Source organism: Camelus dromedarius, chromosome 27 (genome assembly GCF_036321535.1).
Source record: "Camelus dromedarius isolate mCamDro1 chromosome 27, mCamDro1.pat, whole genome shotgun sequence".
NCBI classification, from domain to species: Eukaryota; Metazoa; Chordata; class Mammalia; order Artiodactyla; family Camelidae; genus Camelus; species Camelus dromedarius.
The window spans coordinates 4576787-4591737 of record NC_087462.1 but is presented as its reverse complement, the minus strand read 5'-3'; the positions used below and the strand labels follow the sequence as shown (position 1 = coordinate 4591737).

The 14951-nt window shown below is 41.5% G+C and overlaps 1 protein-coding gene across 3 annotated transcripts in view; it reads right to left on the bottom strand.

Moving 5' to 3' along the window:
- Nucleotides 1-1514: 1514 nt before the first annotated feature.
- LOC105087661 (adhesion G protein-coupled receptor E3) overlaps nucleotides 1515-14951 on the bottom strand; it is a 35999-nt gene continuing 22562 nt past the window's right edge. Inside the window, exons 12-18 of one of the 3 annotated variants that reach the window (XM_064479811.1) lie at nucleotides 13552-13746; nucleotides 11936-12171; nucleotides 10930-10996; nucleotides 9856-9947; nucleotides 7406-7586; nucleotides 3330-3425; nucleotides 1515-2170 (exon numbers count right to left, since the gene is read on the bottom strand). In XM_064479811.1, the coding sequence (XP_064335881.1) occupies nucleotides 2129-2170; nucleotides 3330-3425; nucleotides 7406-7586; nucleotides 9856-9947; nucleotides 10930-10996; nucleotides 11936-12171; nucleotides 13552-13746 (909 nt within the window). In that variant the 3' untranslated portion in view covers nucleotides 1515-2128. The remainder of the gene's footprint in view (nucleotides 2171-3329; nucleotides 3426-7405; nucleotides 7587-9855; nucleotides 9948-10929; nucleotides 10997-11935; nucleotides 12172-13551; nucleotides 13747-14951) is intronic. The other 2 variants (XM_064479813.1, XM_010978367.3) reach the window with 2 other exon arrangements.

Genomic DNA, 14951 nt, shown 5'->3' with positions numbered 1-14951 from the left:
AATAAGAACATTTAAGAAAAACGAAGAACTGTGGTGGGGAATATGGAAGAAGTGATATACCAAAACATTCGGTAAGGTTTGTTACTGGAGGAAAGAGAATCATCAAATACAAACGATTGAGGGAGTGATTCAGAGGGTTTAGACACAGGTTTTTGTGTATATTGAAGATCAGTATATGATGAAGTTAGCATTTCAATAAGTTGGAAAATGACGATTTAATACACAGTGTAAGGACATGTTTACACTCTTTGCGCCTCGCACCTCGCAGACAGACTTTGGGCTTTGCAAGGCTTCTAATACGTTACTCTTAATTTTTACCATTCTGCTCCTGTAGCTTCCTCTCTGCATGCAGACTGGCTGATCCCAACTGCTTTCTGAGAATGAAACGCAGTGTATACACAGATGGAGGTGTGGTGATTAGTGACTTTTTCCCCCTTTATACGTTTTTCCCAGATAGCAGGAACCAGAGACCTAGCAAAGGTGTCATTTTCCAGCAGTAAGTGCATTTTAACTTCTTTATTTTCTGCTTGATGGTTGTGATGAGTGGTGCCTTGGGGACTGCTGGAGATGGACCAAAGCTCTCTGCATCACCTGTCCTGTGCTTTCTCCTCCCCCCACCCCCGAACCATCCATCGTTTATTTCTTCGCTTCTCGCTGACTTTGCTATTTCCAACGGAGGAGGTGGGGAAGAGAGTTTTTAACATTTTGCTGTTTTTTTCTTTTTAGCCTTCCCTTTTCAAGGCTGGAAGCTCAGTGAGACAGACCTGTCCATCCCTGCCTGCTGTCTGGGCAGCAGCGGGGAGGCAAGGGAAGTCCTTTTTGAAACAAAGTGTTATTCAGTTCTTAACCAAGTTACAGATTTTTGATTTCAACAGCAGCTGCGTTTCTGATGAGTCCTGAACAAATGTATAAACTCTTCTGCGCCAGACCTTTGACTGTGTTTTCAAGCGCTGTGATGTGGGATGGATGCTGGTAACACTCATATATTGGGGTTTCTGTTTAACCCTTTCAGGACAGAACTGCAGAGAAGGTGCACAAGACACTGTAAAGAGGAAACTGTGGGGTGGGGTAGGGGAGGAGTACACGGGAAATCTTTGTGCTTTCAACTCAGCTTTTCTGTAAATCTAGAACTGCTCTGAAAAGACACGTTTTAATGATTTTTTTTCCCCAAATCTGGTAGCCATTGGCTACATGTCACTACTGAGCATTCAAAACGTGGCTAGTCCAACTATGGAGAACAGTATGGAGGTTCCTTACAAAACTAAAAATAGAGTTACCAGATAATCTAGCAATCCCAATCCTGGGCACATATCTGGAGAAAACTCTACTTTGAAAAGACACATGCACCGCAATGTTCACAGCAGCACTATTTACAATAGCCAGGATGCAGAAGCAACCTAAATGTCCATCAACAGATGACTGGATAAAGAAGATGTGGTGTATTTATACAATGGAGTACTACTCAGCCATAAAAATTAATAAAATAATGCCATAAGAATGTTCATAGCAACTTTATTTATGATAGAAAAAAATGGAAATAACTCAAATGTACATGAGCAGGAGAATAGATAAACAAATCGCAAGACGTAATAGTGTGAAATACTACCCAGCAAATAAAAGGATCAGACTAACAATATATGCATGAAATGGATGAATTGCAAAAAAAAAAAAAATCACGATGAGCAAAACATGGCAGATACCAGGAGGACATACCTGTGAATTTCCATGTCTATGGACTTAAAGGATTGGCAAAACTAATCTACTGTGATAAAAATCAGAAGAGTGACTGCTTCAGGGGTGGAAGATGGGATAAACGATTGAACTTTCAGGGGTGATGCAAACATTCTATATCTTGATTTGCTTGATAAGATGGATAGTTATCCAAGTATATACATTTGAAAACTCATCAAAATGTATGTGTTAAGATCTATATGTTTGCGTGTAAAATACTTTAATTGAAAACGTAAGGGCTGTAAGTGAAGCAAGGCACAAAATATCATTCAACCAAAGCATACGTTCTGCCAACAATTCTCCTGGACCATGAAGCGGTTCTCATGGATGTTTGAGTAACACGACTGATTCTTTCTCCAGGATGGTTGGGATGATGACACGGAGTGGCCTGAAATTTTCAGTCTGAAGTATTGCTTCTTTTCCCCCTAAAATTGGATGTCTTTTCCATCAAGGAGCCATACGTGAGTTTGTGGGAGAGACATAAAGAGAATTAATGTTGAAATATTCAGTAAAGTCATTTTTAGAAATCATTCATTGGGAATTTCCTGGCAAAAGGATGAGATTCATTTTAACGTGCGGATCCCAGGTAAAGTATGAGGGTCTTTCTTCCAGGCTTAATGTTCTTAAGTTTGCTTTTTGTATCTCAGAAAGTCAAAGATTGGAGAGTAAGGATAAGAGGATGGGGTCTGGTCCTCTCATCTCACCAATAAGGAGGCTGACCTCAAAGTCATACCAAATTCACTGCAGAAGTAGCACTGAAACCTAGGTCTCCTGCTCTGAAATCTCATCTAAACCCATCAATATAACCCTTCCTTCATTTTTCCCATCATCATTATCAAATAAAAGAAGCGGCTTGTAACATCTTATCTCTTTCTTCATGTACTATTTTGCGTATACCAATCCTTAAATTATGCTCTTTCAAACATCAGTGTTCCACAAAGTGTAAAGACGTTTTCAACAGGAAAAAAAAAAGTTTGACAAATACTTTGGGAAAGTCCAGAATCCCACGGACCCTTTGGAGGATTACAAAATGTGTGCATGGTTTTGGCTCATAGGAAACCATAATAAAACACCTGTTTGGCAACCTTGTAGAACTCATGAACCAATCTCATGTAACCAAGGAAGACTTTCATTCATGTTTCTATAACTCCAAGATTTGGACTCACATAGAACCATATTCTAGAAAAGCAAAATAATTCGGTGTGCAGACAGTGTAGTACCATCCCCCCACGTAGGGGCGCTCACAGTCAGGTGGGAGATACTCAGCTGAGACAGAAATGCTAACAGGTTCCTCTACCAAGAATCACTGTGTGACTCCATCACTATCGGGGTGGCAGACCCAGCTGCAGGCAGGAGAGAGCATCTCCAACTAGGAAACAGCATGGTGGGGGGAGGGTACATACAGCTCAGGGGCAGAGCGCCTGCTTAGCATGCACGAGGTCCTGGGTTCAATCCCCAGTGCCGCCATTAAAACAAACAAACAAACAAACAAATAAATAAAAGCCTAATTACCCCCACCACACACAAATAAACAAAAGAAATTTAGAAAAATAAACACAAAAAAGAAACCGCACGGACGGGGAGAGGGATCGCCTTACCACGTGGGTGTGGGCGGTGGAGCTGGACAGGACGTAGCTATCGGATTCGGGCACTTTACTCATCATCCTAAACCACTTGGCATACTCCTCTCTCACCTGAAAAAGATTGTAACTGAAAATCTTGCCTTTAAATGCTTTCCTGCTATAGGCACGAAGACTACAAAAGGATGCTACCAAAAAATAGGGCTTTTTTTCCTCCATTAATCTTTGCCAATGGTTCATATAGGCTATATTCAAGAGTTTTATCCAAGAGTGGGTAAGAGATATTATTTGTGCATTATTTACGCTAACGATCACACAGCACTGATGTATGACTAAGAACCTGAGCACTTTTCTGTAACCACTGAGAATTGCGACCTCCTCTTAACAGAGCAACCTCAAATGACAAGATAAATAATTTAGTAATTAAATGAAAATCAATACATTTTCAAATCTTGCTTAGTAGAAACACTGACCTGGAAGTTGAGATCCAATTTTTCTTTTTGGTGGGGGGGAGGTGATTAGGTTCATTTATTTATTTACCTACTTCTTTTGGTGGAGGTACTGGGGACTGAACCCAGGACCCCGTGCATGCTAGGCACGCACTCTACCACCGAGCTATACCCTCCTCCCTGAGATCTGATTTTTTAATCTCTTTCTTTCTGGGTCTTATTGAACTTGGTCAAATGGATAGCCATGATGGATATTCAACCTTAATTTATGCCTCTACCTAATGACATTATGGGTTTAACTCCTTAACTTTTCAGAGGAAGAATTCTTTCTATGCACAGAGCCCGGTACACAGCAGACATCCATCGTTTAGCTGAACAGATATTGAATATGTGTGAATTGGGATTCTTTGTTGATTTTAGTCTCTCATTGCGCAGGCGTATTCCTTCATTCAACGCATGTGCGCTAATGGATTTTGAGTATTGTGCTCAGCAGAGATCCCGAAGGGGGTTCACAAATAAGCCACTTTGGCACATGGATAATTTTGAGCTCAAGACAACTGAGAATCAATAAATGCAAGAAGATTTCTCTGCCCTCCCCTCATTTGCCTAAAACGGGGGCATAAGTTTCCCTTTGTGAAGGAGAGATATTTTCCTCCCATCTCCTGTACCAGGAGGACAGAGCGACCCCCGTCACTGGAGATAAGGCGCCAGCGCCAAGATGAGTAGGATGTATGGAGTCTGTGCTTGGATTTTTGGGAGCACAAATGGTAGGATGTCTCTATGGAATGATTTTCACCGAGTTTGACCAAGTTGCTTACCTGACCAGTCTTACGTTTCCTTTGTAAAACGACGTTAATGTTTCCAGTCCTTTCAATTGTTAGGAGAAAGACATGCTCAGAATATTATCAGAGTATTGTTTAAAAAAATTTTTTTGGTAAAAATATTAGCTTCAGAAAAATGAGTCTCATTTAAGGAAGACCTACTCTGTTTTCTTCATACAAGATGGAGAGTAAAAAAAAAAAAAATGCAAATGAAGTCTTTAAAAAGAAAAAACTAAATGAGAAATGCAAATAAATGCAAATTTTAGGTCTTAGGCTTAAACCTTGACGCTGATAAAATATACGACAGAGGTTAGGCTCAGAGTCCTTTTCTGTCTCTGAATCCAGCAAATCGCTAGAAACTCATCTGAATGGGGTTATAGATTTCAACACAAATCAATGCAAGCATATTAATTTCTGGCAGATTTTCTGGAGCCAATAGCCACCAGCCAATCTCTCAGAGCAACCCTGGTAACTTAATAGCTCTTTCTAAATGGCTGCTGAAATAACAAAATTAATATGTCACATAAAACCATACCTAATGCCTATTCTAGGTCTTCTTCGTGGTGGGTCGTATTAATCCATAGGGAGATATGGTGTTTGGGAAAAAGGAAACATCCTATGGATTTGTGGTACAGAGAATAATGACCCCCACATCTAAGAGTCAATCCACATCTTAATTCACTTAACCTAGGAATATGTTGCCTTCCACGGCAATGGGTCTTGGCAGATGGGATTAAGTGAAGGCTCTTGAGATGGGGAGATTGTCGTGAATGATCTGGGTGAGACAATATATTCTCAGGGGTCCTGATTAGGGAAAGAATGGGCAGGAGCATCAGAGAAGTAGACGAGAAGAGAGAAGCAGAGGACAGAGAGATACGATAGCCAGCTTTGAAGGAAGAGGCCATGAGCCAGGGGATGCAGGCAGCTGCTAGATACCAGAGGAGGCAAGGGAACAGATTTTCCCTGAGAGCCTCTAGAAGAAACACAGACCTGCGACACATAGACTGCAGTCCAGTGAGACTTCTGCCCTCCAGAGTTTTAAGATAATACATTTGTATTATTTAAGCCAGTTAGTATGCAGTGACTTATTACAGCAGCACTAGGAAATGAATGCAATTATGTTCCCTGATACATATATAAAAAATACATTTGTTAGGTTTATAGAGATATGATCTGTAACTTAAAATTCAGTAGCAATATAATCTTGTTAAGCTAGCGAGTCTAGGAGAATATGTCCTGTCTACCCAGACATTTGGAAAACCAGGAGAGAGAAGCGTAGATAGTGGCAGGTTTATATGTTTATGTGTTTGTACTCATTAGAGACAAGCCAAGAACATAACTGAAGTTTGATCAAGTGCAGAAAGTTGCTGAGACCAAATTGTATGAACCCCCTCCTCTTAGTGACATGATAATGAAAAAAGACACACGCAAAATAAATCAACAGTAGAGGCAGAGGAAACCATGGTCTCTCTTGGAAGGAAGTGTGTGTGGGGAACAAAGGATGAGGTCACATGGGAAGTGACTTATCTTGTAAAGAACATGGTATAAAATAAATTCTCAAGACTTAACATCTCAAGGACAACAACAAACTGAAAAAAGTATCAATAACTTATCATAGACAAAGAGCTTGTGTCTTTAACATGTAAAGAGCTCCTAGAAATCAAGAGGACAAAGGGCCAACACCAATAGAAAAATGATGAAGAGGAAAGAAATGACCTTTAAATATGTGAAAAGATAAACAAGATCATTCATAGTAAGAGGAATCACTGATACATGATACAATATTTTATATGTTTCTATATAATATTTTATATTATCTCATCTGTCAGTGTACTTTTAGTTTGCATTTCTCTATTTCTCTTTGGTTGTTCAAAGCTTGGATGAAACCCTCCATTGGTGCTTCTGGAGGAAAACAAGGATTTTTTTCCCCCACCTTAACAGAGGCACTGGGGATTGAACCCCAGACCTCATGCACACCAAGCACATGCTCTACCACTTACTTACACACCCAACCCCTGAAAACAAGGATTCTTACTCATTACTAGTCAAAATGCAAAATTATACATCCCCTATGGAGCGAAACTTAGCTATAGCTACCTATTTATCTGGTCCAAATGCAATGCAAAATCACTGCTTAAAAAGTCTTATGTGGTCCAGCCAACGCTGACATCTGGACCGTCACCCCACCAGTCTGTCCTATGCTCACAGCACTGCCCTTCTTTGGGTTCTGGAACTCTTACAAGTTTCCACACCAGCTTTCCTTCCCTTCTTTGCCTGGCTGACTCCCACCCACCTTAAGCCCCTCGCTCTCAAGTCTAAAGAAGCCTCACTTGGTTGTCTAATGTTGCCTACATTTTTCCCCATGGTGCAAATCACAGATGGTAATTCAATGTCTGCTTATGCTCTGTCTTGTTTCTGATTTCTTCCCTCTTCAGGAAGCAGCCACTGCATCCTCTCAAAGCCAGGTTTGTAATAATCATTAAAATATAATTTGGATATTAAGAAATGGAAACCATTGTCCCCCAAACCTTTGTGTTGTTACTTTCAGACTCCATATTTCTGACCCAGGGAGGATGAACGGGAAAGCTACCACCCAATCCCCAATGCATTTTCATGTATCGGGAAACTGGAAACTTGGAAAACAGAGGCATGAACTCCCTAGACTCAGTGGAGAATAGGAGGAATGGGAAAAATGGGAACAGGCCATCAGTTATGTAGGCGACAGAAAGGAGGGCTCGAATGTGGCAGAGGAGGATGAGTCATGTGAGCAACGGGAAGGGACTGTAGCGGGGAGCTGGGGAGAAGACGTGGCGGTTCACGTTACCTGCTGATTGAGGAGGCAGTGGACCACGAAGATGTAGACCCCCTGCAGGACGTTGATGATGGTGAAAGCATAGGCAATGACCGACCTGAATGGTTCCTCTATAAGCTCAACGAGAAAGAAGCCCAGACACCAGGAGCATCCCAAGAGGAAGAGCTGAGCAATGGCTTTAAACGTCAGCATCCTGGTAACACCAAGAAGGAGAGTCACCAACCTCTTCACCTTCTCCCCTGAGTAGTCTGTTGTCCTGCCTTCAGGTACCCATCTGCCTTTCCCTACAATTACTGGTGAGCTCTTCTCAAGCTGGGATGGACTTGGAGAAACTCTGGTGGTGTGTACAATATTTATTTGGCTGTCCCTTTAAATGAGAAAACTCTTGTAATAAATGATCATGTGTTTCTTCCTTGGGTCTATTCCTCTAATGTGAATGTTTGCAACTGGAATGGTGTCTAATCAGGACTTAAAAATTTGTGGCAAGACACATAAAGTTTATCACAACTATATTAAAATGCAGTTCAGAAGCACTAAGAACATCCACACTGTTATCCCACCACCACCACTTCCCATCGACAGAGCTTTTTTCAACCTGCAAAACCAAAACTTTGCTCCCAGTAGACAATAACTTTCCATTTCTCTCTCCCTCCAGCCCCTGGCAACAACAATTCTACGTTCTGTCTCTGTGAATTTTCTCATTAATGTTAAGGGTTCAAATATACATTTAAAAAAATTGAAGTATAGTCAATTTACAATGTTGTGTTAGTTTCTGGGGTACAGCATAGTGATTCAGTCATAAATACATACATATATATTCCTTTTCATATTCTTTTTCATCATGGGCTATTCTAAGATACTGAATATAGTTCCCTGTGCTGTACAGTAGAAACTTGTTGGTTATCTATTTTATATATAGTAATTTGTATCTGCAAATCCCAAGCTCCCAATTTAACCCTTCCCACCCACTTCCCCACTGGTAACCATAAGTTTGTTTTCTATGTCTGTGAGTCTGTCTCTGTTTTGTAAATAAGTTTGTTTGTGTCATTTTTTCAGATTCCCCATGTAAGTGATACCATACAGTATTTTTCTTTCTCTACTTGCTTACTTCACTTAGTATGACAATCTCCAGGCCCATCCATATTGCTGCAAATGGCATTCTTTTATTCTTTTTTATGGCTGAGTAGTATTCCATGGTATAAATATGCCATAACTTATTTATCCAATCATCTGTTGATGGACGTTTAGGTTGTTTCCACGTCCTGGCCATTGTAAACAGTGCTGCTGTGAACATTGGGGTGCATGTATCTTTTCAAATTAGAGTTTGCTTCAGATATATGCCCAGGAATGGGATTGCTGGACCATGTGGCAAGTCTATCATTAGTTTTTTTAAGGAATCTCCATACTGTTTTCCATAGTGGCTGCAGCAATTTACATTCCCACCAGCAGTGTAGGAGGGTTCCCTTTTGTCCACACTCTCTCCAGCATTTATTATTTGTCAAATACACATGATTTTGGGGTTGATCCTGTTTTGATACTGGTTCCTGACATATCAGCCAACTCTCTATAAATGACTGTTTATGTGGTTGCATTTAATTGTATCCTTAAATAAGGTCCAATAATTGTTGCCTTGTTATTTAAAGCAGGGTTTAGTACATTTTTGTGCAAAGGGTCAGATAGGAAATTATTTTCAGCTGTGTGAGCCACAGGGTCCCTGTCTCAACTACTCAATTCTATCATTGTAGTGGGAAAACATCCATAGATTAACTCTCCATAAATACATGTGGCGGTTTTCCAATTCAGCTTTCTTATGGACACTGAAACTTGATTGGCATATAACTTTCCCATGTCACTAAATATTCTGCTTTTGATTTTTACCAACCATTTGAAAGCACAGAAGTCATTCTTAGTTTAAAGGCTGTGCAAAAACAGACAGAGGGCCAGATCTGGTCCATGAACTGTAGTTTGCTAGACCTGGATTTCAAGGAATATAGAGGAAAAAGGAAGAATCCTTATGTAGAGTGGAAATCATCCTCTAACATAGGTTGTTGTCACCCTTAAATGTATTCAACCTCCATCTGTTTAGTGGGATAAATGTATTTACTTCATAGGCTTATATTTTTTGGCTGTGTCTGTGAACATCTGTGCTTTATCTCAGTGTATTTATTTTTCTGGTACTCAGTTACATTGTGTCAGTTTCTGGTGTACAGCATCATGTTTCAGGCATTCATGTGCATACATATGTTTGCTTCATAGGCTTCTAATACAGTGTCTGATGCATACAGTAGGTGTTCAGTAACACTTCCCTCCCTTCTCCTATTCCCACCTACACTCATCTCCATCCCCAGACACACACTCAGTTTCATGGATATCTGGAAAATCCATGTTGCGTAGTGTCAGAAAAAAATCCTAGAGAAATGCAACTCATGCTAAGCCCCTCTAACTATCAAAAACTGTCTTACCTTGTGCTTTGTATCTTGGACACATCTCTATTGAGGGAAGAAAGTCGATCTCTCAAAATCCATAGGGTTATCAAATAGAAGATTAAGTTTATCTGAAAGGAAAAAAAAACACATAAAACACAAACAGCTGTGGACAAATACCTACAGTCGGTATAGAGAGTGGGTATGGGAAAGGTGTGAGGTTTTTAGTTAGAAGATGTTGAAACTCATTTCAGTGGCTTGTGGATATTATATGATACTGCTAAGCACTCCTGGAAGTCCACAAAAGAACTATGAATGGATGATCAGGTGGTCCAGGGACAATGCAATGTGATGTCTCCATCAATTCCTTTCCTTGGGCACATGGGTCACAGGCAGACATCTCCAGGCTCATTTCAGATAGCCTGGAGCACGTGGCTGAATTCCAGTGAGTGGGATGTTGGTGGCAGTGATGTATGCCTGAGGTCTACACAGTCTTCCAGCTCTCTTCCCCTCCAGCAACAACCCAGGAGGCCACGTGTCAGAATAAGAGAGCCACAAAATTAAAGGGGAAGAGCCTCCTGATCCACAGTGGACTTTGCAAGAACAGACACACAAACACTTGTGGTGTTAAGCCACTGAGAAGTCAGGACTTATTTGTTGCTGCAGCATGTTTTAGCCTATACTGACTAATCATCAGACTTTATCCTAACAGTAGAACAAGCACAAAGATGGAAGAAAATTTAAGGACATGAGTGGTATCTCCTCCAGATCACGTTAAACTGATTATACAAACAATGGTCTTTTCTCACATCAACTCATTCACTTATTCAAGAAAGATTTATTAAGTACATGAGATATGCTAGGTACTAGAGAGACAGGGCTGATTTCCTCTCTATACATCAGCATTTAAATAGGCTCAAAGATCTTTTTAAATCAACCAGTCAATATGCTCAAATGTCAGCAATTAAAAGGAAACAAATGACTGTTAAGATAGTACCTGTTTTGATCTTCAAATTAAGTTGAACACTACAAACTACGCACACATACTGTATACACATTTAGTGCCCATAGCACGTACACACACACACACACACACACATACTACAAACCTACCAGGATGACTACCGATATGGGTCCTATGAAACTCAGGATAAATCCTTTTTGTAGGTTGATCCAGCAACTGATAAAAACCAAACAAACGATATTAGTAGCACTTAAAAAGGTAATGTGATAAAATAAATGATATGTAATAGATAATATTTATAGAGCATTTGCACTGTGTCTAAGTATGATGAAGTGGATACTATCATTATCTTTATTTCACAGATAAGAAAACCCAGAAAAGAATTTAACTAACTTCCCCCAGAGTCATCAGGCTAGTGAGTGAGGGACCTTGAACATGAAACCAGGCAATCAAGCCCAGAATTCATGCTCTTCCAAGTTTATTGTCTGTGTTCCTTTAGACCAGCCATTCACCCTGTTTCTAAACCTCACTTAGCCTACAAAATAAATAGGAGTATTTTCCCCTGTAGCTGTTTCATGAAAGATAATATTCCTTCCCTCCCTCCCCCCTTCCTCCCACCCTCCCTCCTTTCTTTCTTTCTTCCCTTTCTTTCTTTCTTTCTTTCTTTCTTTCCTTTCTTTCTTTCTTTCTTTCTTTCTTTCTTTCTTTCTTTCTTTCTTTCTTTCTTTCTTTCTTTCTTTCTTTCTTCCTTCCTTCCTTCCTTCCTTCCTTCCTTCCTTCCTTCCTTTCTTTCTTTCTTTCTTTCTTTCTTTCTTTCTTTCTTTCTTTCTTTCTTTCTTTCTTTCTTTCTTTCTTTCTTTCTTTCTTTCTTTCTTTCTTTCTTTCTTTCTTTCTTTCTTTCCTGGAGGTGGTGGGGGACTGAACCCAGGACTTCACGCATGTGCTCTACCACTGAGCTTTTACCCTCCTCCCTGGAGAGAGATGAGAAATGGTGTCTATGAAACACTTCACACGGGGGCAGGAAGAGTAAATGGTGAGCATGTTTATTATCAACCTGAGGCAGGATGAGCTCAACTTTCCCTTTCTGCCTCACTGTCACACGGGGACGGCTGTGTCCACATGGTCCCATCAGCATGAGTTCAGCGTCGTACTCACTGCAAAGGTGTGCCGTATCCACGGGGATTGACCCCTGCAGACACAGCCACAATCACTGCTGGGATCCCGTAGCCAACAGGGTACATGAACCTCTTCTTGAATCTGCCTGCGCTGGTGTAGTTGACCACCTTGAGGTTCCTGACGGTGAGGAAGAGATGGAGACCTTCGAGAAACATCCAGGTGAAGGAGGCCAAGTAGAGGTAGTGCAGCCCACCTGCAATGACGGAGCACAGCACCTGGAGGGGAGGGGCGGGGAGAGGAGAGCCCCTGGAGCGTTTGATGGGCACGGCCATCCCAGCATCCGCTAGTCACTAAGGCTGCCTCTGGACACACTGAGTGGGAGGTGTTGCTAAGCATGTGCTTCTTTTATTTAGAGTCTGGCCCTCAGATGGATTGGAGGGAGCCCCTTGATCTGTTTCCATGCCTCAGGCAGGGTGTCATTGAGGCCACTGAAGAAACATGAAAATGAATCATGTTTCAAGTTCAGTGAGGGGGGGAGGGGAGAAAGAAAAACGCTATCATATGACATGACATCACTTATATGTGGAATCTTAAAAAAAAAGACACAAATGAACTGCAACATAGAAACAGACTCACAGACATAGGAAACAAACTTGTTACCAGGGGAAAAGGGGTGGGAAGGGATAAATTGGGAGTTTGAGATTTGCAGATACTAACTACTATATATAAAATAGATAAACAAGCTTCTACTGTACAGTACAGGGAACTATATTCAATATCTTGTAGTAACCTAGAAAGAAAAAGAATATAAAAGGGAATATATGTCTGCACATGTGTGATTGAAACATTATGCTGTACACCAGAAATTGACCCAACACTGTAAACTGACTATACTTCAACTAAAAAAAAAGTGAAAGAGAAGTGAGAGAGAGAAAGTGTGTAAGGGTAACTACAATGCAATTAAACATTCTGTGTGGCAACAGATTTAGCAAAAAGAAAAAAAATGGGTTGTGGTGATGGGCACACGGCTCTGTGAATATATTGAAAGCCGCTGATATGTATGTTTTTAAAGGGCAAATTAGATAGGTGTGAATTATATCTCAATATGAGGTGGGAAGCCCCATAAAAAAGACCAGCAGGACCCCCAGGAAGGGCCACTACTCTCCTGCTGTCACCATCTGGTTCCCTGGCCCAGCGGCTTTATCTCACTTTTTGCCTCTGAAACAGCTTACTTCTAGGAAAGTGGAACTTGCCCCTAAAAATCTTGGTTCCCTGAGCTAACTCCTGATTGGTCCATTTCTCTCACTCCTCATTGGTTCATTTCTACAAAGCTTGTTCCTAATTAGTCACTTTTATTATACTTTATTTGCATATGATTTTACAAAATGTCACAAAGTCTAGACTGGTAGCCTATAAAAGCTTGTGTAAACCTGCAGACGGGGTCCAGAGCTTGGAGTGTTAACTCTTCTGGGCCCGCTGGCGTAATAAACCTGAGTTCTCTAACTCTCCACGTGCTGCTTGGTCTCTGGCCCGGATCCAGGTTGCTGTTACAACTGAGCTGTAACACCGAGCTGTAACACTGAGCTGTAACAGACTTTTCTGCAACACATAAAGCTGTTTTTTAAAGAAGAAAGAGTTTTGGCTACTTCTCCTACCTTGGGCTCCGTCCGGTCGATGCCTGTGAGGAAGAGGAGGTGGGCCAGGAAGAGACAGATGGAGAGATGCAGGTGCAGGGAGGTGCTGGTGTTCTGGATGGGCCGGCACAGGAGGAAGGTGAGGGCTGCCAGGAGGAGGCACAGCAGAGAGAGGCTGAGCCCCACGTAGGTGATCACAGTTAGCACAGGATCCTCCTGGATCCAGCAGAAGAAAAGAGATTCCAACTCAGTTTTGTTTGGGATGCTGTGGTCACTAACAACCCAGGTTAGCAATTGCATCGCCTAGTAGGAATGTCCTCCTGAGAGACCGAACACACAGACAACGGCCAGACCATAGATAAAAAGAGAACTCTGACCCACAGCCTGCAGCCACGTGCCCAGGAAACCAAACCCCTTAGCTGCAATGAACAAGCCAGCAAGCCAGCCTGCTGTGTGCTAGACAGGCAGGAATCCAGGGGGCTCTCTCTAGTGACAATTCAGGACGTCCAGCAATAACTTCCAGAACAATTGGCTCCAAATGGCCAAGACTTGATTAATAACTGACAATTCTGCTCAATTTTGTTCCCACTTTCAACTTGGACCGACCAGAGAAAACAAAAAGTACTTCCTTAACCAATCACATAGGATGCCGCACTTCCAGATAGCCTGCCTTCAGCTTCACCGGTCCATCAACCTCCAATCAGGGCACGCCTGAAGCTGTCCCTTCTTTCCACTATAAATTTCCCCTAGGCTTCGACTTGCCTTTGAGTCTCTGCCAAAACACAAGCGATGGTGACAGACTTCCTTGCTATAGCAAGCTCAGAATGCAGTCTGTTTTTTTCTCATTTGGTTCATCTTGCACATGCCCAAGACAGAATGTCAATGAGCAGAAAACATCACCAGCATTCGCTTCCTCCCTGGACATCTGCCTCTCCTTTATCCTTGCTGTCTTTGTCCTCCTCATTTTGCCCACGAATATCTTTCCAGTTGGAATCGGTACACATCTGATGACATGTGCAACCTTCAAGCAGATTCATTATTTATCATCCACGTAAGGAAAACCCCTGCCGAATACGAATTCCCCAGTGTGCTGATGGCTTGAAAAGATAAAAAGATAATTCAAGGCAGTGAGTACAAGGGAGAGGTGAAGACGGGAGTTTTCAGAGTAAGTTTTATTGCTGAGTGAAGGACAAGTGAGAAGGTGGCCGTCTGAAGGGCAAGGACATTAACATAGGAGTACAGATTTGCATAAGGGGCGGGGCTAGCTTTCCATTTCATTCCAATTTTTAAGCGTTTTGGATAACCTCCTTAAGGAGCTTGTGCTTCTTCAAAAATTGGAAATTTCAACCAGTTGGAAACGAAGCCTTAGTAGCACTGCAACAACTGAATAAAATTGGGAATAAAAGAAAATTTAACTCTAA